Source organism: Pollachius pollachius (assembly GCF_949987615.1).
Source record: "Pollachius pollachius genome assembly, chromosome: 10".
NCBI classification, from domain to species: Eukaryota; Metazoa; Chordata; class Actinopteri; order Gadiformes; family Gadidae; genus Pollachius; species Pollachius pollachius.
Genome location: NC_136943.1, coordinates 13,465,697 through 13,490,638, shown reverse-complemented (window position 1 = coordinate 13,490,638; position 24,942 = coordinate 13,465,697). Strand labels below are relative to the sequence as shown.

Here is a 24,942-nt window from a genome sequence, read left to right as displayed (position 1 = left end):
GAGCAGGTTCATCTTGCTCACTCATGGATGTCTATAATTGTATAGGACTTTGCTGTGGACATTCGGGCTTCAACCAAGAACCTTTCACCCGGAAGTCAAATGCCGGACGACGACAACGACTACGACACCCTAAGTGTGTTTGTGTGTGTGTGTTTTAACTTTTCAATAAACTCTCATTGACATTTCACACTGATTTTCGGAGGAGTTTGCCCCGGGAGTCAAGGCACAGTAAGACTCGGGATGGTATAAATAGACACAACATATATGAATAAATATGAAATCTGTAAATGCTGTTTGATGTGGTGTTTGACTGCAGGGTTCCCAGGGCCATGGGGATTAGAGCTACTCTGTTTTGCTTTGGATCACCTGTCCTGAGTGTTTATACTGTAAACCAACCACACCTGTGTACAGACAACATCAGAGCAGCACACATATTTATTTTGACATGGAGATCTCCCTCCTAACTGTCAGAGACGAGAGAGACTGGGATATATAACATACACATACTGTATACAATAAACAAACACACACACACACAAAATATCTTATTTAAGATATCAATTTTATTTAACATTATCCATTTAAGTTCTATATTCATTATATGGTTTTTACTACAATATTTTTGTGGGCATACAAACCCAAACCCAATGAACCCTGCAATCACGTCTACCTCTAACCCAATAAACAATGTCAAAATCTATAAGTATAGTTGTGTGGCTTGATAATAATAGGTCATTGATGACATGTAACAAAATTCCTGATGCTAGTTTAAACCCGCCAAACATAATAAGAGTTTATATTTTCCGGCATGAAAACCGTGCACATAGTGTTAACATTCCTGTGACTCTGGGACATTGTCCTCCCATTTGTTCACAATAGACGGGGCGTGTTCTTTTTCAAGACCTGTGTTACAGGACATGTGCGTGTGTGAGTCTACCAGGTCAGTGTGTGCGTGTGTCTGTGTGCGTGTGGGTCGGTGTGCGAGTGTGTGCGTTAAAGTTGTCCCCCTCTAGGTCGGGGGTCAGGGGTGGTCGGTCAAAGGGGTTGGTCGGGGTTAGTAAGGGGCTCCTGTTTTAGCGGTGGACCGCTACAGCCTCACTTTAACGACTACACCAACACCACGCCTGTCCAATAGACCACCTCTGAACCCCACCCTGTGGCCAGTCACTGGGCCGCTCAGAGAGGAGGGGAGGGGGCAGGGAAGACCAAATATGGGGCATCTTGTTCAATATGGATGATAGGTGCAACACAACTCTCAGTGAGGAAAATGCTCTGTGAGAATACATTTTTCCGCAAATGCCTCTGTGTGTTACAATTGCCACTTTATACAGATCCCGGCTCCCTGCTGACCCGCAGGGTCTCTCCCCTCGGACGGTATAGTGTGTTTTAAATAGTACAGTGAGTTGTAGCTTGTACGTAGAGAATGTTCCAGAGATCTTCTGCTCTGCCAGCTCCTTTCATATTCAGTCTCTCTCTCCCCCTCTTTCTCCTATCTCTCTCTCACACACAAATACTGTACATACACCAGTTTTACGCAAATTGAGGTATCATTGTTCAATTATAAAGGAGGATAAAGGATCAGAACCTTTTTTCCACAAACGGACACACATGATAAAAATACCATCAATAGGCTAGTTTAGGGTTTTTTAATTGGAGGACGGTTGGACAGGTTGCCGGGGCGGGCGGACGCTGGGTCCTAAAGCCTGGAGGTTGAAATGAGCAGTAGGAGAGGAATGACGGCAGTGGAGGAGGCCTCCCAACACTTCCTGTGATGTAAACAGAACCCCGAGACGCACAAACACACAGAGTAATATTCATTATGATATGTGCTGTTGACACATTGTGTTTAGATTCCTGTGCTACTATGAGCTCCATAAATGTTCATGCACTTCAACTATAACAAATATAATGATACAATTTTATTTTGAGAAACGCCTAGTACAAACAAAGTCTTCTACTGTGGACACCAGAGCTGCCCAGTTCCATTACAGTCTTCTACTGGTGAACACTGGGTACCAAGAACAACCACCGTTTTCTACTGGTGGAAAAACTGGGAGCTGCCCTGTACAACCGCAATCCTAAACCTCAAAAGATCGACCCTCTTGCAAGAATAACAGTTAATATGCAGCTAATGTAATAGGAGGATTAAATACAAAAGCAATTTTAAGACTCCAGGCCAAATTAAGACAATCAAATCGTAAAGCAAAGTGCTTCAGTAGTGTTATGTATATCTGAATGTTTGATGTGCCTTTTAATTAACGTTTGTTTTTGTTACCCTACAGGGTGCATAATTTATGTGAACATATAAAGCATTTAGTTGAGTTTATCTCATAATGATATTTTTTGTTTCTCTGGAGATTTATGACAAGAGAGGAGAGCAAGAGAGGGAAGGAGAGGAGAGGAGAAGAATGGAGATGATAGATGAGGAGAGGAAAGGAGAGGCAACGTGAGACAGATAGAAGGAGAGAAGAGGAAGGAGTTGGAGAAAAAGGGAGGAGAGGATAGGAAAGGCAGGGCATGGGAAGATAGAGGGGATGAGAGGAGAAGAGAGGGAGGAAGAGAGAGGAGACGAGACGAGGGGAGAGGGAGGAAGAGAAGGGTAAGAGAGAGGAGACGAGACGAGACGAGGGGAGAGGGGAAGAGAGAGGAGAGGAGAGAGGGGAAGAGAAGGGGAAGAGAGAGGAGAGGAGAGAGGGGAAGAGAAGGGGAAGAGAGAGGAGAGGAGAGGAAAGGAGAGGAGAGAGGGGAAGAGAGGAGAGGAGAGGAGAGAGGGGAAGAGAAGGGGAAGAGAGAGGAGAGGAGAGGAGAAGAGAGAGGGGAAGAGAAGGGGTAGGGCGGATCAGATGAAAGGAGAACCTGTGCAGAAGGAGTGAGAGAGAAATAGATAGAATATATTCTCCAGCCAACCAGAGACCTGAGGTGCGAGAACATTTAGGAGAGTGATGGGACCAAGTGACAAGGAGCCAACCAATGAAACGGAGCCTTGAATCACCGCGCAGAAAACAGCTTTGATTTATGAGGTGTGCACGGAGCAGACCCTGCCATCCCAGCCCCACGACCAGACTCTGCAGATAGACCTCTGTCCTCCAAAGCCTTAAATACTGTATATTTTTGTAGTCTTCTTTGCACTTTGGATGTTGTTCAACCGAATGTGTTGCAATGTACCTCATCAATCCATTCTACCCCTTCTGTGGCCTCCATCACCACTAATATCTTCAGCACGTCATCATCTTTCACCATCGTCTTCATCACGTCCGTCATTTTCATCGTCGTTTTCTGTACCTAAGGTACCGGTGAAACATCATCTCAACTTCTTCTGTCTTTATCGGAAACAAAACAAACCAACAGCTTTATTTCTGTGACAACAAAAGCTTCCTGGAGCTTCTAGATGCCCTGAAATTCTTCTCAGTATTCAGGTCAAGACAATTTTATCTGTATTGCTCTTAACCCCATTTACAGTCTCAAAGGGCTTCACAGGCCGTTCATTCCACAATACCTCTTGACCTAAGCCCTGTCAAGGACAAGGATTCACTACCCCAACCCAGAGGGGAGAAGCCTTGTGAAGGAAATAGGAGGAGGAATCATTCTTTCCAGAGACATTTTCAAATCTGAGGAAATTAGCACATAGGAACCTGTGTGTTTAGAGTTTTATTCTTGGCTAGATAGACCAGACCTGAAACGCTCGAGATTCTGGTGGGTGGTAAAAAGGGGTTGTCCACAAGGCTAAAAGATCAGTGATGTATCCAGACCCTGAGCAGCTGTCCTTCTTAACATGGCTCCTCCTCAGCCCCTATGGGCCTGCTGCCCATGGGTTCTGTTAGATACCGCTCACAGAACTGAAGCCGGAAGCTGGCTTTTCTGCCGGTTGGTGTGGACATGCCCTTTGCCCCCTTCCCCCTTCCTCCACCTGGTAAGCTAGGACAACCATTTTTCCATCGCCTACTGCTAGGGCTTCCCTTTTAGCCCAGTTTACTTTAGCAGCCAGTAGCAGAGGTTCTGGTGCCTGGGGAAAGAGAAGAGAGGGATGAGGGGGGGTCTAGAGCCCATACCGGAGGGCTGCAATACACGACATCATGAATTAACTGGGGGAGGTGATATATGTCATCTGTCATCTGTAGCGAAGGAGGGATCGAGTGATGTGAACCAGGCCAGAGAGAGAGGTGGGAGGGGGAGAGAGAGAGAGAACCAGGGAGAGAGAGAAGGCTATAGGAGCTCTCAGGTGGTTGCCTGCATATCAGCCTACTATATCAGTCTCTTTTTGATTCTCCCTGGAAGATCTCTTCCAATGTTTACCGCCCTGCACAATCTATTTATTCTGTCTCCTCTATCACACACGTCCACTCACACACCCACGCACACAAACACACACACACACACACACACACACACACAGGCACACACACACACACACACACACTTTCTGTTCCTTGTCCTCCGTTACCTAGAGCTATTCATCATCCTTCTCTTGCTCAATATCTTCTCCACCTCTTTTTATCTTCCTCCACTCTGTCGCTTCTAATCTTCCTGTTCCCATCTTCTCCCTCTCTCTATTTTTCTCTCTCTGTCCATCTTTATCTCTCTCCTTCCAATGAATATTGACAGTATCTTTGACCTCTCACCTCCTCTCCATCAAGCTATCAACTTCCCTGTCTGCTCCCGGTGCCCCCTGGCCATGACCTCCCCGGTTACTACCCAGAATCCCTTGGGGCATCCAGGACAGATCAGGACCAGCAGAGACACATGGGCCTGGGTATTCCATGTGGTTCATCGTCAGCCATCACATTACATCATTATATTCCCCATACATCAAGTTTAGACAAACCATGCCTCCTGACAATGTCTGTGTGCTGTGGCTGGTCGGGTGAATGCTTCAAGATTGTTAGAGATTCTGCAAAAAAAAAAAAAAAAAAAGCAGTCTAAAAACACAACATAAAGTTTAGGCAGGAAATCCATCTGATCACAGACCAGATTTTTTTTCCCAGATGAAACCTGAATGAATCGGGGTAGAATATCCATATTCCTCACCCGCCCTCTTCCTCATAGAGGACTGATACATCGATTGTTTGTTGAATTCCCTATATACCGATGACTGAAAGGGAGGTGTGATAGAGGTAACCAGGGGTAGCCAGGGTGGGGAAGGCCATCCTCAAGATTGATCTCTTCCTTAGAAGAGAGGAGGAGGAGGAGGAGGAAAAAAGGGGAAAAGGGAGGGGGAGGAGGAGAAGGAACTGAGGGGAAGAGCCAATAACTCCCTCACGTGCACCCTTGTTTGACGAGATGTGACATACCATCAACGTGTGCGTGTGTGTGTGTGTGTGTGTGCGTGCGTGCGTGCGTGCGTGCGTGCGTGCGCGCATGCGTGCGTGCGAGCGTGTCACTGCTTTATGAAAACGTTAGCATGTCAGGTTTTACAGCTCTGAAAATAGCACACAGACGCACAGGAACGCACACTATAGGTTTGTACATTTTTGTATAATTTTAATTTCCTGGCTGTACTAAATATATATTTTCTTTTTTTATATTTAGACAGTCCTTTGTCTTGAGAAGGGCGAGGATTTCCCACTGGATCATAAAGTATTCAGAATCTGTAGCTGAACAAAAGTGTTTGGTGGTCGTTAACTGAAGCAGATGGTGGTGTTATCTGTCATGTCTGTCAGGTCAACCATGTGATGAAGACGAGGAGCAGCCTTCATCACAGGGCTGACGTTACTAATATTGCTAGGTACATAATGTATGTCAAAAGGGTGTCCTCACAAGAATTGTGCTGAAACGTGTGTGAGTGTGCGTGCATGTGAGAGAGAGACAGAGAGATGGAGTGAGACAGAGAGAAGCTACTATCATACTTAGATAGAAGGTGTTAGTAGGTGTTAGTAAATGGTGTTAATGTTACTTAACTTCAATAGTGTGTGTGTGTGTGTGTGTGTGTGTGTGCGTGCGTGCGTGCGTTTTTGAGAGAGGGACAGAGCGAAGCTTCTTTCATGCTTAGGTGTTAGTTAAGGTTGATCGTGTTAGTTAACTTTGCATGCATGTGTGTGTAAATGGACTAAAGTGTTTATTTGTCATGATAGTGATGGCGGTAATTTTAATGCCATCAGCACCCATTAGCTTCTACTCATATACCTTTATGTATATGACAGTTCCCCTCCATACATCGTTTTTTGCAAGTAAGATCTGCGTCACTGGTGCAACTGGTGAAAAAATTGTTTGGTGTGTGTGTGTGTGTGTGTGTGTGTGTGAAGTAATTTATCAAAACAGGGTAAGTACGTATATGGGTGCCAACCCATCAGATTTTATATGTCTGCGTGTGTGATTACATGCATGTTAAATCATATGTTCACAATTGTGGAAGAACTCTTGTGTGTGACACATTATATCTGGAATCATATCTTCGCTGACGCAACAGAAACTACGCAAAAATTACCCAAAATACAAACTGACCCTCCCATTATTGAATTATTTTATTATGAGCACAATTAAATCATAAGCACAGGGAAGTTAAATTGGCCAATGAGAAAAATATAGACGAATGAAGGGATAGTAAATGCACTCTTCCATGAATTTCATTAATACTACATTATTATTGTGTCATTCTGTGTGACCTAATTTAACATATCTAGCAAGTAGTGTTTTGGGCTTTGTACTGAATTGGATGCTTACAGGTGCACTGCGAACATTGGCGTTTGAACTTAGAACCATTTGGCTGGCAGTCAATCACCCAATAACCACTACCTTCCCCCTTTTCTACGTTTGCATGGGGACAGACCACTCAATATGCTTAGGACAGTTTTCCCACTTTTTCAAAACAAGAGACAGAGGGTTAATATTTCTAATCGATGAATGAACCAGAGGTACTGACCTAGTTCTAGCTGCATTCCCAGAGTCCACCACCAGGTGTCTGTCTTGTCCGGTTTTCTCGAGGCCTGGAGGGTGTGGTCTATTTTTAGCTCTGATGTCTGCTAGAGGACAAGATATTAATAGACTGATCTGCAACTGTGTGGTTTTACACACATTCATACGGTCATACTCTTGCACAAATTAATGCGGGCACGTTCCCACATGCTGCAATGTTATTGCTCCCACACACAAGCAAATGCTTTTTCTCCCAAATACAGAGAACATTAGGTCTAATGTAACTCACTCACAAACAACCTTTCTCCTGAGGAAAATGGAAGAGCAGTCAGTGTACGGCTTGCAGGCCTTCTACTGCATCCAATCTCTGCTGGGAGACATGCAGCAGCCTATTGCAAACACATACACTGTACTTGTCAACTCTGCACTGGTATTTAATCACCTAGCATGTGTGCGTGCTAACAAATGAAATAATTTGCACGCAACACTTAAATCATGCTAGTTAACACAATATATAAACACACATCTCTCACGTGACTGCTTGTGGCTCTTGCAGATGAGAATGCAGTGGAGCTGATGTCTTCGTTTGAAAACATTTCAGCTCCCATCTGCTCCTCTTCTGCCAGGGGCCCTCCTTACAACGGAGACACGATACACTGAGTAGACAGCTAGCTTAGCCCAGACACAAATGGATTCGCTTGCTTAACCCGGGATAACCCGCCCACACAGACACAGCTTAACCAGAAACTGCTTGCACATATAAAATGAGTCCCCGCCTTAAGCTTAGCCTTAAGTTCAGGACAGCTAGGACATATTACACAAGTACATAACCCACATAGCACAAGCCAGCACACATCTTTCATTATACAAACATTTAAATTATTGTTTGCAGTTAACAAGAGTCATGCATTTGTCAAGTGCACCTAAATACACATTTGTACATCGGGTCGAATTACCTGTATTTTGGCAAACATCAGTGAAATGTGGTACCAATTTCATTTTAAATAAAAGTTTATTCAATCAAATCAAGTCAAATGGCAGCCAGGGAGAAAACCAACTTCTATAATTTCCAGACCAGGGTATAATTCCTTTATAGGGCTGTAACTCAGGAGTCTGTTTGGACGACATGTGGGGAACTGGTGAGACACATGGTAAGACACACTGCAGTTGACACTTCGAAAGTTCCCTCTACTTTAGTCCCTATAATGTACGCTGGCTTCATACCACACGTTGACTCACCTGTCAGCCGCACGCATCCTCCTCTGGAGGAAAAGAACGGGCTCATCTTTATTGCTGAGAGATGTTTGTTGGCTCAAGACCGGCAGGTGTTCTCCATGGCCAATCAATGCACAGCGGTACTATACAACATTGACTATAGATGACTCGACCTTGTTGGACCTGGTGCTGTCCAGAGTTCTGAATCTTTCTTCCTGCTCTTGTTGATGTATTTGCATGTCATTTTCCAGGAGGGTTTGGCATGAATAGCCAACCTTTTGGTGCATGCTCAGACTTGATGATTCAAGCTTCTGCTAAATGATTTACTAGTTGACTGATCAAGGATTGAAACTATAAACCTTAGAGTATCTCTCAGAAAAGGCCAGTATGGATGTTTAAATACAGAAATCAACATTTTGAAATTTCTTTATTGAGATGAAGGTGTTAGTCTGATGGAGAACTGAAACTGTTTTATCGTCTCTTTGTATTTATGTGTGTTGGTATCTGATCTGTTTTTATGAGTATCTACGCAACTGTGTGTGTGTGTGTGTGTGTGTGTGTGTGTGTGTGTGTGTGTGTGTGTGTGTGTGTGTGTGTGTGTGTGTGTGTGTGTATGCCGGTACAACCTATCTTTGGCAAACACTTCAAAAAGCTCATGATTCAAGCTGTTAAAAGGAGACTTTCAATAAATACAGAAAAAAATGATCTGTTAAATACCAATAAATACACCATTAGAAACGCTGTAATCAGTAAAAGTACATGGAACGCAGGTCAAAACATGCCAAATACATACACAAATGTTGAGCTGACACTGGAGAATTATAACAATATATACAGGGGTTTTATTAAGGTTGCGCGTAAAGTAGTAGCAGCAAATACTGAAATACGGTAATGTTTTCTTCTGTTCAAAATCAAAAGCAATCAACGCTCTCTCGCTCTGTATAGCTCGCGCTCTCTGGTGCTCCCTCGCTCGCTTTCGCAGACCTCCTACCCCCTCTAGTGGTTAGATATATAAACGCCTATATTACTTTCTAACAGACAAGTTCCAGAAACGGTTGACAGTAGGCCTACAGCAGCACAAGGCAACTGTAGAAACTAAGGGTTCCCTTTCATCCTCATTTTAAAGCACACCTAGGGGTTTGGCATTCACATTCAAACATGTCTTGGTTTACTCCAGAACTAATGCGATTTGAACCGTTTGATATCCAATCAGGATGGTTTCATCCAAGAAGCTTCCAGTAGCTGAGCTTCATAGCGAGCGGGCAGGCGGGCAGGCAGGCAGGCACACACACACACACACACACACAACCTTTCTTCCTTCATCTTTCCTCTACGGTTCATAGTTGACAAATCCTTCATCTTCATCGTTTGTTCACATGATTGTAAGCAGGGCTTCTGGGGAACAGCGCCACCTAGAGGATAAATCTAGTGTAGCTACCAGTGTTAATACCATAGCATAACATAGACCGGTATGGTTGATACATCCCGTTTGTTGAGATGGGCACAAAGAAAGGTGCTTAATACAAACACCAAACTCTTTCTCGTTTTCTTCGTTTCAGTGTGCAAGCTGGACAAACATAAAAACAGCGTCTCTTATCGGCCAATCAGAACACTCGGAATAAATTGCCCATGTTATCAAAAAAGGGGGTGGTTTCACCCTCTCTTACTCTCGATCGTCAAACAGGAACAATTCCTGGGACTCCATGGCAACCATTGCATCCTGGCAAACTGTTTGGTATCCCTCCATTTCCTCCTCCTTCCTTCCCTTCCTACCTCGGCTCCTAGTGGAAGGAGGCACGACTCGACAGCGCTCCCAGTGCAGTGGGCTGTCCGGTGGGCGTGGTCGGCATGACGACCAGGTAATTGGAGGGCACGTAACCTCGGCGGCCCTGCGCCGCCTCCACCAGGCTCCAGTCGGAGTTCCCGCCCTTGTCGTGAGACTCCAGGATGCGCACGGCTTCGCCCGCGCGCACGGAGAACTCGCGCGCACCGCTGGCCGTGAAGTCATACCTCACAAACACCTGCAGGATGCAAAGGGGGGGTCAGAGGTCAGAGTAGGGCTCATCGGGTGCCAGGAGGTAATGGAGAACAGTTTATTAAAAAATATATATATTTTATACAATGTGATACACTCACATACTAACACAATTCTCTCACACACACACTCCTTAGAACCTGGCTAGTGGCTGATTAGCAGCAAATGTGAACTGTGAGATAGGCATGGAGGGAGTGTGGAGAAACATCATCCCTAGTGGTACAGGGCAGTAACTACAGGATGATCACAGTAAAAAAAAAAAAACATGGTAAAGGAGAGAGCGAGATAAAGAGCTGATGTACTGTGTGTGTGTGTGTGTGTGTGTGTGTGTGTGTGTGTGTGTGTGTGTGTGTGTGTGTGTGTGTGTGTGTGTGTGTGTGTGTGTGTGTGTGTGTGTGTGTGTGTGTGTGTGTGTGTGTGTGTGTCATAGGCCCAGATATCATAGGCCCTTTCTCTGTCTCTCTCTCACACACACAGACACACACACACACACACACACACTATGTCCTGGAGGCCATTGTGAAGACAAGGTTAAGCAATTAATTATACATACAGTCCATAACAAAACACACACACCCCAAGCGTCTTCTAATAAGGTCGTTGAAGTGGCAGCGTCATTTCTTTCTTTATCTCCACCAAACAGACAGGTTGTTATCCACACTTGACTTTCACAAACAACTGTTAGAGAAAATGAGCTGCGAGGGTCACCTGGGAGCAGCATAACAGTGAAATAACGGAGACCTGATGTAAACACACTGGATCCCAACATGCTAAGCTAACCGCTAACCAGGATGCTAACAAGGATGCTAACCTGGAAGCAGGGCCGGCTCATGGCTGGCAGGGTCAGGCTCCTGGTCTCTGGAGAGTAGGAGTGTCTTCTCTGCCCTGCCGGGACCACAGGCAGGGTCAGGTGGGGGGAAGGGGGCGGGTCCTCCACTGCCTGGTGATAGCGAATCAGCTTGGCGGAAGGCACGTAGCCTCTTGGCCCTGGAGCCACACATGATAGAGATGATACTGAAGAGTCAAGGAAACACTGGGTGCATGACGATGAACCACAATACACATAGATGTTGTGTTGGACGACGATACATAATCTATAAACGTTGATGAATTATTAAAAACATTTGCATTTTAAAGTAAGTAAGTGAAAACATATCTATAAACATTATTGGTATCTGATTTTTCCATTTTGTTCCTGTGCTTGCACAGTCATTCATTTATATTTGACAAATTTTACCAGAAAACAGGGTCAATATAATAATGGATGGTAAATGTATTTATTAAAAAGCTAGTTAATTTCTCCATCTTCCAACTCAAACTGTATTTCCAGTACTCTACCAGCAGGTGGCTCTACTGTACCAGCAGAATAAACCACCGTACAGAAATCACCTCAGCAACAGTCCTCTGGGATGAAACATTGTCATGGGCTCTTCATCTATAAATAGTTCCTACATTTCTCTCTCTAATTATACTTCAATGGCGAATCTGGCTTAGGTTTGTGCGGTCTGGCCAAAGGTCCTTCTAATGTGATGATGACATGTCAAACAAATGAACAGATAAGTATACCTCCTCAACTAGTTTTTTAATAATTAACCTGATAAGGTAGCAGGAAGGTCAAAGCAGGCAGCCAAACGATTCTAGCTCTAAAAACAATTCCACTGGATGTTGGTTCTAAGGTTAATTCTGGGAGGCTCTTAAAAATGGGAAGAGTAGGAGATCAATGGTCAAACTTTCGTGGATAGTTGAAGTGGCGGCCGCGATGTTTCACCACAGGCGTATGATGCTGTAAAATGGCAGAGCCTGACAGTTCCCCTCAGAAGGGTAAACGAAACCCTTCTTGTGTGACATTGCAAAAGAACATTTGGTTGACAGTTTATCACCTCGCTGTCAACGCAAAGAGAACGCAACCCGATTCAACGCGTAGTAAAACATTCCAACACTTGAGAAAGGTCATATTGACAAAAACAGCACAGAGGACCATATCCAAAACCACAGACGACATCACAACACTGGCCCCTTTAGAAGCAGGGCGTCGGTCCTCACCCCCAGCGTCCACCAGCCACCTCCTCTTGTCTCCGCGGCTGTCCTTCTGGCTGACGACGGCCACCAGCTCCCCACGCCCCAGGCTCAGGTCCAGGTCCCGGGTGCCCACCACGGCCCCGCTCACCTTGAAGATCTTCTCAGAGCCGTGCTTCTGGGTGAGGACCAGCAGCCGGCGCTGGGAGGAGGGACTCAGGGGCTGGGGACCAACCGGTGGGGAGGGATCACCCGTTAGCAACAGGATGTGAAGGTATGATAACGGGAGGTCTGTTGTTTGGTCATACTTGGGCTGGCATGACTGGAGGACGGTTTGCAAAATGGAAGGCAGGAAGAGGATAAGGGTGCGCAACAATGAAACACATAGACAGCACAGTGACCAGGCAAAACAAGGTCCAGCCGGCCACCAGCGGAGTGCTATGCCAGCTGGGGACTGAGGAGGGGGACAGGGGGACGGGGACGGGGGTGCTCACCTGGCTGACGGGGGCGCTGAGTGTTTCCTCCACGCTGCAACACACACTCTCCAGGTTCCTCGCGCCCTCTAGTACCGCATGCTCAGCCCACTCCCAGAATGCACCTGGCTCCAGAGAGCTGTGGGGAAGCTGAACATGGAGGCAGAGAGAGAGAGAGAGAGAGAGAGAGAGAGAGAGAGAGAGAGAGAGCGACAGAGAAAGCGACAGAGAGAGAGAGGAAAAGAGAAGTGCGATGTAGTCTTTTTCCATTTGTAACCCTAACCTTCCTACTCTTAAGGAACGGGTAGGGGGGTTAGGGGTCATGTTGCCTACAGAAGATTCTGGGTTTGATTCCCAATTTCCACGGTCTACAAGTGGACATTGGGAATCAAATCCAGAACCTTTCATCAGCAAGTCAAACACCCTATCAACTACAATGATAACCTCATTCTCATAAAGTTGCATGAAAATATTATTGTTCACCTGTTGAGCGAAGCCCTGGAAGAGCTGCTCCATATCAGAGGTGAGGTCAAGGTGCAGGGAGCTGAAGGTCCCCAAGACGGACCACATCATGCCCAGAGCCAGGCCGTTGAACTGGGGGAGCTCAGTCAGGAGCAGGGTGTTGATGGTCCTACAGGAGGATGAGGACGAGGATGAGGACGATGAGGAGGTGGATGAGGAGGTGGAAGAGGAGGAGGAGGGAGTACACGAGGAGGGGAGGAGCAGAGGTGAGACGATCACAGTGTTTGACAACAGTCTCAGCCTCTCTTTATGCAACCCTACATCTCCTCTCCATGGTCTCTCCACCGGCCCCGGCGTACCTGTAGGTGCTGGCGACGGCCTGCTCCTCGTAGTTGAGGCTAGGCCGGGCCTCCAGGACCTCATAGTCCAGCAGCTTGTCCAGTCTCTTCCGGATCAGGTTCCTGGGACCCGCAAGAAGGTCCCTCAGGGAACACAGAGGTTTGTAGATCAAGGACCTCATCCTCTTCTCCTGCACACACACACACAGACACGGGTTAGAGTCCATTAGAACAGATAAAACATGTATTGATGCTGACACAGTGATATATATATATATAAAATACACATACATACATAGGAGGCAGAGAGAGAAGAAGGGGGGAGAAGGGAGTATACTAGATTGGGAGGGTAGAGTGTGAATTATTACATTACCGAGCAGAGAATGCAACCCAGTGTACGTCAGCGGAATGTGGGAGTGTGTGTGCATGTGTAAGACTGTCTGTAATACGTGGTATGCAACCTCTCTCTCCCTCTTTCTGTAATACGTGGTATGCAACCTCTCTCTCCCTCTTTCTGTAATACGTGGTATGCAACCTCTCTCTCTTTCTGTAATATGTGGTATGCAACCTCTCTCTCTCTCTTTCTGTAATACGTGGTATGCAACCTCTCTCTCTCTTTCTGTAATATGTGTTATGCAACCTCTCTCTCTCTTTTTCTGTAATATGTGGTATGCAACCTATCTCTCTTTCTGTAATATGTGGTATGCCACCTCTCTCTCTCTCTCTTTCTGTAATACGTGGTATGCAACCTATCTCTCTTTCTGTAATATGTGGTATGCCACCTCTCTCTCTCTCTTTCTGTAATATGTGGTATGCCACCACTCTCTCTCTCTCTTTCTGTAATATGTGGTATGCCACCACTCTCTCTCTCTCTCTCTCTCTCTCATGTGGTATGCCACCTCTCTCTCTCTCTGTAATATGTGGTATGCAACCTCTCTCTGTGTGTGTGTGTGTGTGTGTGTGTGTGTGTGTGTGTGTGTGTGTGTGTGTGTGTGTGTGTGTGTGTGTGTGTGTGTGTGTGTGTGTGTGTGTGTGTGTGTGTGTGAGACTAACAAAAGTGGGCAGAATCCAGTGTCTGAGAGCTGTCTGGATCTCCTTGTAGCAGATGGCCGGTTTGTCTCCGTCCAGGTCTAGATCACACTCCTCCGGCCGGCACCCCAGGAACTCCTGGAGTAGATAATAGGACTATTAGATTCAATATAAGATACAATAACATGACATAACATATGAGATGTTATTAGGCAAAATTTAAGTAGAAACATGATTGTTACAATATCCTTAAAACGTCTGATAATGATAGTAGCCTTTACCTTAACCTAATAGCATACTTTGATGCAGATAGTGTAGTGGCAAGGGCATTGGTTTATTCAAAGATACTATAGCCCCTACCTGGTCTGAATTTCCGTTTGTCACATTAGATAAAGGGGCCTACTTAATACTGTTAAATAACATAGTGCTTAACATCAAAACAGGGAAATCGTAATAGAAATGGGACTAAAGTGAATGTAACCAAAATAAATGGTTCTTATTATAAAACACAAAAATGTACTTAGAAAATACTTTTAGGATAACCTTACAGACAGACAGACAGAGAAACAGGTAGTACATATAATAAGTTTCCAGTTTGATAACAGAACAACGGCAGTCTTGTCTGCCAGCTTCTTGTTTCCACAGAGCTCATTCAGACTCTGAGTGCATTAAAGTAAACAAAAGTTCTGTGGATTTAATAAAGACGCATATAGACATTCAGTCTTAAAAAGCAGGTTCAACCAACTAACAAGCTATATGGAAAATCTGAAGCTGGATAGAGGGGATGCTTGTTCCAGCTCCAATCCTTCCACTAACTTCCCTTTCCCAAACTTTTCCAGCCTGCAGTTTTATCCTAGCATTAGGGGTTGGTTGTGTTGACTTTCAAAGACTTTATGAAGGCTAAATGCGGTCCAACTGGAAAAAGGAAATTGTATACACCCGTCTATACTTAAAAATAAAATTAAAACATAAGTAAAAACATAAGTTCACTGTGCACGATAACATGTAGGAGCGGCACAGTGAAAACACATATACCGTATTTCCCGCACTATAACGCGCACCGGATTATAAGGCGCACCTTCAATGAATGACCTATTTTAGAACTTTTTTCATAAATAGGGCGCACCGGATTATAAGGCGCATAGCACAGAAGATACTGCAGTCAAACGTTTGACTGGGGATGCGTTATGCATCCACTAGATGGAGCTGTGCTAATTGTATAGCTCGTCACGCGCAACGCAACTGTGAGGACGAGTTGCTGCATTTAGCAGATATAAAACTGGAACCTTTATGACAAAAAAGTAAAACACAATTACGCAGTTCCAAACCTTAGATTTTTTAAATATCTTGCAAACGTGAATGATACAAAGTAGAGCATCGCACCCTCGAATCTTGTAGTGTGGCCAGTCTTCCGCCTGATTTCCTGGCTCTGTGATCGTATAGTGTGACCTTCCGTGAGTAAGCGCAGTAAAATGCTGTGTGCACTGACTACGATAGCCGTAATGCTGCAAGCGGTGTGGCTTTATCGTAGTCGTAGTGAAACATTTTATTATTATTATTAAATTGTTTTTATTGGTTTTTCATACTGAAACATTTTGACAGAGCGCCGATTACAACCAGTATGGATCAACCAATTAACCAATTGATCCATATATAAGGCGCTCCGGATTATAAGGCGCGCACTGTCGTTTTTTGAGAAAATTACCGGCTTTTAAGTGGGCCTTATAGTGCGGAAAATACGGTACTCTTATTTTCAGCGAAGCTAGCAACAGCTTAGAGAACTTGGTACAATGCTCAGAAGCTCTCCAGAAAATATGTTTACTGTCTGGTGAACCAACAACCAAGATGCTTTAAGGTCTAGGTCAACGATTCCTTTCATGAAAATACATCATAACATAAACAACGAATACAAATAATACAAACGACATAAAAAGTATTGCTGATAAAAACGTTGACAAATTCACATTGGTTTGTGGACATTGAACTGCTTGGCCACTGGACAAGCTTGTTAACCTCGTTAGATAAGTTAAGGCATGTTTATCACACCTGTAAGTGGTGCAGGTAGGCCTCAACGTTGTTATGGAGCTCCAGGATTCCCTTCTCCAGGACGTAGAAGAACATCTCCAGGGCATCGAACTCCTCGTCCACCAGCTTGAACACAGCAACAGAGAGTGAGAGTGAGAGTGGTACATAGAGGTGCAAAGCACTCTGGGTAATCAGATCCTCATCCACTAGCATGCACCAATACATTATGATACCGAAAGATTAACAACATCTTTCGATCTAAGAAGTCCAAGTCTGATCTTAGAACAAGGGGACGTTCTCCAATACCGCAGTGACGCCGTCTGATCACAGTATGACATGATGCAATATCTTGGAGCGAGAAAGAACATCTTTCTTTTTTGCCACTTTGTCGACAAACAAGACTTTTGGTTAAGACAGTTTGGTTAAGTTCAGCAAGAATGAGACTCAAAATGGAAGGCCAACAGCAGAATGTTGTTGACCAGGCTGGTTATGTCATACTGTATGTTTTTGTGTGCACACACCTCCGGTTAAATATTAACTAAACGAAATATGTTTATTGGCACATTTTCCTATTACAGAGCGGCTGAGAAAGCAATGCTGAGTGCGATGGTGCTTGGATAAGAGGCTAGGGGGATACACTAAAATCAATTTCATTCGTAGGTTTCAATTCTGCATTAAAACCTGTGTATGGTAACATGACCTTAAACAAAATGTTAAAATGTGTTTTTTATATCTGGTTGGGGGCTCCTTTATAGATCAGGTCTCTCTTTGAAAAATCTATTTTACATAGTTTTATCATGCACAGAACTGGCATTACAAAGTGTAAGGCATGGTTCTGGTTATGTTATGGTAGAAGTTAAAGGTTAAGGTTGAAGTTGAGGGCAAAGGCCGATTTGTCGACGCAACGGAGACGGTAAGGGCTGTGATTGGTCCTCTAACAAAATCATTTCAGGAATCACTTCTCCGGTTTACTTTGTACATTGTTTACTGTGCACATTAAGGACAGATAAAACACCAAATAGGATTTGTAAAGCTTTGGAGGTTTATTTACAAAACTATTTACATGGTTTTGAAGTCAACATATAAGATATGAACAACATATAATCCGACATCCCGACGGAGAACTTTGAATGCTCGAGGGGTCTCCGTAACTATGGAGACCCCTCGAGCATTCGAAGTTCTCCGTCAGGATGTCGGATACCCAACGCAATTCGCCGCCCGATCAAATACGGATAGGGATTACGGATACGTAGTATAAATCAGCCTTTAGGGTTAGCCAGTACCTTGGAAGCCATCCCGGTCTCGTGTTTGATGTACTGGCTGAGGCGAGCGGTCTTCTTGGCGATGCTGTGGCTGTTCAGGCGGTTGATCTTATCTTTGATGCTCAGCGTCTCCGTCTTCTTGTACTTATCGGCTGGGATCAGAGAGGAGAGACAAGATCAGAGCTTAGTCCCCGCCCAAAACTGTAGTGTCGTTCAGGCTCTAAAAAAGATCAGAGACTGATTACCAGATGAGATATATGAAATGAGCTACAAGGACTGGAACCAACAACCCTGAACAAATCATCTTTCGCCTTTACTTTCCCAGCACACAAGGAACAGAACTCCCAAACTTTGAGGATGCATCATCACACCTCTAAACACCAAGGAACATTTCAACCCAATCAATCGCTGGGACCACCAAACCTTAGAGCGGGAGAACGCTTTTTCTTACCCACTTCCCGGAAGCGCTTGTGCTCGTTGATGCGGCAGTTGAGGGCGATGGCGGTGTGCGCGGCCTCCTCCAGGCGTGCGTACGCGGGGTGGGCCGTCTCTGTGTGCTTCTTGATGGTCTGCAGGAGCAGCGGGTAGCGGGCGATGCGCTGCACGGGCATCACCAGGAAGAAGCTCAGAGACGTGGCGTTGACCTCCGGCCTGGCGGTGGGGGAGACCACAGGGCTCCGCGTCAAGGCTTCTCTTCTTATCACTCGAGCTCCACACAGTAGCAGTAGCATGATAAAGCTGCCTCAGTGTCATTAAAGGCAACGCTGACTGCCGATCACATTTGTTCGATGTGGCCTTGCGGCGGCGGGACATGTACGTGTAAGATTGACCCTTCCTTTTGGCCCCCAAGCCGATTCAGAGCCAATTTAGCTTCTTGTAGGGCAACTTCAGCATATTTGCAATGTGAACGTGTATACACTTAGGACAGGAGGAAACGGATGGATATGTAGAGCAAGATGAAATGCGATGAATGGACATTTGGAAAACAGCACAGTCAGGTGACCCTGACTCCATCAACAGAGCTGGGGGATCTCGTTCTTTGGCCTTATAGAGGGCCTACAGAGGACTCTGAAGCCCATTGAGACTGCAACTGTGATTAAGGGATAGCTATACTCAGGGTGCGATTTGTGAAAAAACCAGAGGGGGGGATAATTTTGAGAAACATCTTAAAATGTTTCAAAATGAAGACGGACCCTGTGTATTTTGGTTGTTAATTATTACGATGTAATGGTGAAAATACTTTGGGTGGGGGGGGATAATTTTTATCCCCACCGAGGATAAAAATAATTCAGCAGAGGGTAGGACGTGTAAACCAGAGGGGGGGATAATCCCCACCATCCCCACCGGCAAATCGCACCCTGGCTATACTTATACAACTGATTGGACACTTCCCTACTGGTGTGTTTAGGAGCAAGCCGATAGAGAGTGGATGATGGAATCAATGAGAAATAACAACTAACTGAAGGGGCGTTAGGTTGCGATTACTTACGCTGAGGTCTTAATGACCTTGACGATCTCGGTCCACAACGCCTCCTTCTGTTTGTAAGTGTTCTCCATGGTCGTCACCAGGGTGTAGTTGGCCAGGAACTCTTTGTAGGACTCCTCGATGTCAGAGGACATACTGAGGAAGGAGTCACCTGTCAGGGAGAAAACCCGAGAGATTCACACCCTTCTAATACTCAAGTCAATATACTCAGGATGAATATCATATTCATCTTTATTTGATAATGTATACATTATAATATGATTAGTGGCTCGTTTGTAGTGACCTGCCACTTTATTTTTTTAAGTACCTTTAAAAGCTGATGTTAGAATGGTGAATATGTTGATAAATCTCAAGGGTTAGGTTACATTTCTGAGGGAAGGGAGGGAATGTGATGATGACTTTTAGATGGAACTATATGTTGTCTTTTTAGACAAATCTTAATTTAGTTATATGCAAGTAGGGCAAGAGAATAAGAGAGATATAATATGTAAGCAAAGATGCTTGAACAAAGTACAATTTAGGAAACTAACACGAACTGCGTAGAGGAGCATACGAGTTACGTTTCCTGTTAAAATTGTTTATCGACTGACATATACCTTCAGACAATGGCTGGTATTTTGCTAAATATAGAAAGTGTGAAACCAAAGTTGCCAGTTGAACCTGGTTTGGCCGTGTATACAACTTTTGGGAAGGGTTTCCTGTGTGTGTGTGTGTGTGTGTGTGTGTGTGTGTGTGTGTGTGTGTGTGTGTGTGTGTGTGTGTGTGTGTGTGTGTGTGTGTGTGTGTGTGTGTCAATTTTGCCAGTTAGCCATTGTCATAGTGTAATGTGGCATGTCCTAGTCCACATGTATAACAACAAAAACTAACAACAAGATGGAGGGATGCAGGTTAAAACGTTCTAGCTCACATTCAACAGCTTCTCGTGAAAACAGAGAACATGAATGTGTTGTCTGGCAACACAAACTGTCCTATTAGGTGGAGCAGAGGGGATAAGAAACTGTAAGCAACAATACTCAAATCCATATGCCGTTGCTCTTTGATTTTAGTTTGATAAATAGATCTCAGTTTGAAGAATCGGGGTGGATCCATTCAATGTTTGTCGAATTTAAAGCACTGGGATTCTGTCATGCTAGTATGGCAACAACTGAAATAGCACAGACATTCACATGGTGCCGTCACGCTGTGATCTGTGTTATGTGAACTCCCTGGAACATCTTCACTAGCTTGCCAGCATTGTATTTATAAAGGGATGTGTTGTTTTGAACAAAATCCCGGGGTTATTTTGTGGAATGCAGTTTAAATGATAACAAATCTGAAACAATGGATGACAACACTGGAGCGTGTGTTTGTTAAGTAAACAGGTGAAAGTGTGTGCCGCTTTCACATCTTCCATGCACTCAAAGATTATCATTATTTGCTTCCTCAACAGGACCTCATGATTTGTTCATGCTGACATGTCACATTCCACTGGAGGACAGTATGCATTGTGACAGAGCTATGTAATCTAACAACAAGTAATTCAGCTCTGTCTGTGTGTGTAAGGGTGAGTGAGTGTCTTACAGAGGATCTGGAGGTACTGGGGGTCTCCAGGCTTGACCAGCTTCTGGTCCAGTAGGCTGAGGAGGCGACCAGACACCTCCATCACCTCCTCCACATGGAGGAACATACTGCTCAGGCCCACTAGAGGAGGCTGGGACAAGAAAAACAGTCAGTCGGTTACTGTGGGGACTGGATGAGAACATTCAATAATACACACACAGAGATCCACTGTTTCCTAAACGTCTGCTGCCCACCGACCGCTTCGTGGTTGCTGCAATGCCATGCTGTAATGGTTAGAGAATCCACCGATTACCATTCAAAACAACGCAGAGTCTGTTCTCTCGCTCTCTCTCGCTCTCTCACATCGTCTCCACGCTCATGAGCATTTAAAGCACTACTCTGCAGCCTGAGGTTTCTGCTAACCTACATTAACAGTATAATAGGTTGGGGCAACATGGAAATATGACAGCAATACCAGTTGATGACAGGGCTCCAGGTTAACTCTCACGTCTTTTACCCGATGCTTTGCTAGTGCCTCGCTCTAACTTATCAGCAACACAAGCAAGTGAAACTGGTAAGTGTCGGGGCTGATAGTGTCTGGTTCTATTCCCCACTGAGGATAGATCAGCTGACCCTCTGAGTCCTGAGACGCTGAGGTAGACAAAACGCGGCAGGACGGTGTAGCTCTGCTGAAACTAATATATTGATTATATACTGTAATGCTGCCATATTTCTCCTGCAGGACAGTGTAGCGGTTAAGGCGTTCGACTCCCAACCGTAAGGTCCTGGGTTCGATCCCCAATGTCCGCATTGTGTCCTGTTATTATGATGAACGAACTCGCCCCTCCACCGTGCCCTTCCCCCAGCTACCTCCATCTTGCTCAGGTTGTTCCTGATGGTGACTGAAGCCAGCTGCAGTAGCCGCAGATAGTTCCTCTCCGTGTGGAGCAGCTCCTCGATGGCCAGAAGCTGTCGCTGGGCTGCCTTCTCCCTGGCGGCTGCCTCCTCCTCCTCCTCCTCCTCACTGAGACGCGTTCGGTCGGCTTCCAGCTCCTTCTCGTGCCCCGGCACCTCCGACCCCCCCGCGCCCCCTTCTGTAGTCCGTGGGGAGTCTGCGGTCTCCTCTGCGGAGATCCTCGAATCAGAGAGTTTGGCTCCTAACGCCTCTAAAGATCCAGAGAGATCCATGTCCAGACCCAGATACGCCCCAATATCCTCGCCGACCTCTTCATCCGTGAAGAGGTCCATCTCCTCGCTGACCTCCTCTCCTCCTCCTCCAGGGGGAGAGAGGTCAGAGGAGTCCCGCGATGGGAGTGCTAGCCGTGGGGTGGCAGGCTGAGCCCTCCTTGATACCTGCATGCTGGCTGGAGGGGGCGGGAGGTGGTGGTGGTGATGGAATCACTGGCAAAAGATAAGATGATTAGGGTTTGGATCCACATACTGATGCACGGCAGATGTTCCAGGTAGTCCAACAAATTAATAGTTTCATTCACATTTCTTCATATCCTTACTCTTATCCATCCATCATTCACGTTCCTTTCTCTGTACAAACACACACACACCTACTTTTTTAATCACCCAATCTCCTCGTTGAACTTCATTGCACAACAATTTCTGAGAAAGACCAACAACAAATGTTCCAACAAATTCTGAAAACTGCTGGTAAACTGTTTCTACACCACACATTACAGTCAACGTACAGCATGTGGTCCAGTAGTCTCACGCAGTCTATCAGCTGACTCGGTTAAAAACACACAGAGGGCCTGGGATGCCTGAATGCTATGACTAAGCAAAAACAACCATAATATTTACTATCCCAAAAACGTTTCTCTTAAATAACGCTTTAAAAACATGAAGAAACAACACTGCACAAATAGAGCAAAAGGTATGCCTCCCCATCCCAACCACATGCAAGCAGGCAGTTAACCAATTAAACCCACACATCAGTTACCCTCACAACAACAACTAACAGTGACAGAGCATCATTACCCCAACCTCAGAGTGAATCACATTATTTCTGTTATTACCGTGTGCATAATCCACAGTTGAGCTGCAGCAAACTTCTGCTCTCTGGCTCGGTGTCTCTCTCTCTCTCTCGCTCTGTGGTTGTGCTCTGAGCTTTAGTTACGATGGAGCAGATTTTGCTGCAGTGGAGGGAGAGGCAGCATGATGACTGGAAAACACAAACAGACACAAGGGTGTAACTTCCTCCACTGACTCAGTAACAACCTTCTGCTCCATGTGGCAGGAGTGTGAGGAAAGCGTGTGTTGGGGGGAGGGGAGTGCAAAGTGGTCAACAAGCTGTTCAGTGGGACCCAAAGAGACCACACACACACACACACACACACACACACACACACACACACACACACACACACACACACACACACACACACACACACACACACACACACACACACACACACACACACACACACACACAACTGAATGGACTGATTGACTGCAGCAGCTGGTGGGAAGGGCATGTTATAGCTGCTTTGACATTCCAACATGTCTGATTGGTTCAACTTATAGTGTGCCAACTTGTGAGCCAATCGAAACCAACATTGGGCTGGGCGTTCTACGACAGTACAGCTGACCAATTGGGGGATAGGAACATAAGCACCAGGGTAGTAAAGTTAAACAAAAGCCCCACAGGGAATCTAATCCGCTACCAAAGTAATTGTTGAGAAATTCCAGTTTTAGGAATGGTCTTTGCGGATGTTTTGCTTTTATTTTTTTGCAACTAAAGCGTAATCCCTCAAAGTGAAAAAAGTAATAAAGAAAATAATAATAGTACAAATATATATAAAGGCTATAAACCAATATTCAACATATTTTTTGGTCTCAAAAAAAAAAAGCGGACAGAAACAAGAGGAACGTGGTCGGACCGGTTTGAAGAAAAATGTAGCCAGGTCAGATTCCGAACGACAACACATTCCATATTATTCCATGAGGAAACATGACTGTAGGGGGTTTGGATTGATCATTGGCGTTACTTTCTTCTTTGAAACTGGCAAACAGCTACAGGGGCATTTATCCCGAGAGGTATTTAAAGAGACTAACAGCTGACTTAATCTACGGTGTGATGTTTCGATGACAATGTGCCTCCAAGTTAAGGTGTTCACACAAATAAAACATTAGCAGCAAAGAACAATAAGACGTATTACATTCCTAAATCTAGCTTGATCTTCACAAAATCTTGATTTGTCGTTTTGATTACATTTTTAACTCCATCATTCATCATCCCTTACCCTCAACATCATCGTAAACATCCCCATCATCATGATCACGAGACCCTACATGCCTTACCTAGGCTTTAGGTTGATTGGTTCGGCTCGATTCCATTCATGACTGCAGGTCCAGTTAGTAACTGGAGAGAACCGCATGTCTGCGGCCAACGCAATGAACACAGGAGGATAAAACCGTACATTACCAGAGACAGTCGGTTGTCAGTCGGCCTGCTCTATCGCGATCATTCGGTCTCTTGCAACATCTTCCTATGTGTATATCAAAAAAAAACACCGACCCAACGCGGAAGGCAATAAAAAACAAAATAAGCGATAGTTTCGTTTCCTCAATACGGTTCAGAAATGATGAAGAAAGAGGAGGGGGGGGTAGTACTCCAAGATCGAACGGGCAGGTCGTTGCCTACCCACGGAACAGAAGAAAACATCGGCTGACGATCACTGAAAAAAATCCACTGGTCACGAACTGCACACACTGCGGGTGTGTCTGTGATTGTTTGTGTCGCGCAATGACATTGAACTCCGCGTTCACCTGTTGTCTTGTGTGGCACGAGCCCAGCTCCAGGTAGACGCCGCCTCCGGCTAAGCCTCGTGACGTGTCTATACGTGACGCTGCCTCGCCTCCCATATCTGATGCGCTGACTGATGAGGAATGGCATCCAACTATAATTTTTGTAAAAAAAATAAATAAAAGTAATGCAGTATTTCATTATTAATGTTGAAACCTTTGTTATTCTTATTCTGTACATCCACCTTGCTTTTTTTTTTTTAGCCAGCAAGAGATATGCACCAGATAGAGATCCGTGCAACATTTACAATTAGGTCCGCTATCAATATTAATTGGGGAGTGTGGGGTAAGAAGAGACAATTTTTACTCATGTTCTCCTCTAGGCAAGGAAAATTAAGACCATCTCCTCCTACATTGAAATAGCACTTTCTTCTTTAGAGACCTAACTTAACTTAAC

The 24,942-nt window shown here is 45.0% G+C and overlaps 1 protein-coding gene across 2 annotated transcripts; it reads right to left on the bottom strand.

Annotated features, from left to right (window-relative positions):
* Positions 1–8,576: 8,576 nt before the first annotated feature.
* Positions 8,577–24,492, bottom strand: arhgef37 (Rho guanine nucleotide exchange factor (GEF) 37). Of its 2 annotated transcripts, none has more exons than XM_079745126.1 (15): positions 24,042–24,492; positions 22,757–22,902; positions 21,600–22,130; positions 20,751–20,880; positions 19,194–19,341; positions 18,156–18,355; positions 17,726–17,856; positions 16,464–16,568; positions 14,442–14,555; positions 13,410–13,579; positions 13,072–13,219; positions 12,610–12,738; positions 12,143–12,338; positions 10,911–11,086; positions 8,577–10,085 (listed from the first exon to the last, which is right to left on the bottom strand). In XM_079745126.1, the coding sequence occupies exons 3-15, from the start codon at positions 22,086–22,088 to the stop codon at positions 9,846–9,848; spliced, it is 2,376 nt and encodes a 791-aa protein (XP_079601252.1). In that variant the 5' UTR covers positions 22,089–22,130; positions 22,757–22,902; positions 24,042–24,492; the 3' UTR covers positions 8,577–9,845. The 2 variants fall into 2 exon arrangements, with proteins under 2 accessions (XP_079601252.1, XP_079601253.1); XM_079745127.1 differs by having other exon boundaries at positions 22,757–22,873.
* Between the last annotated feature and the right edge of the window lie 450 nt (positions 24,493–24,942).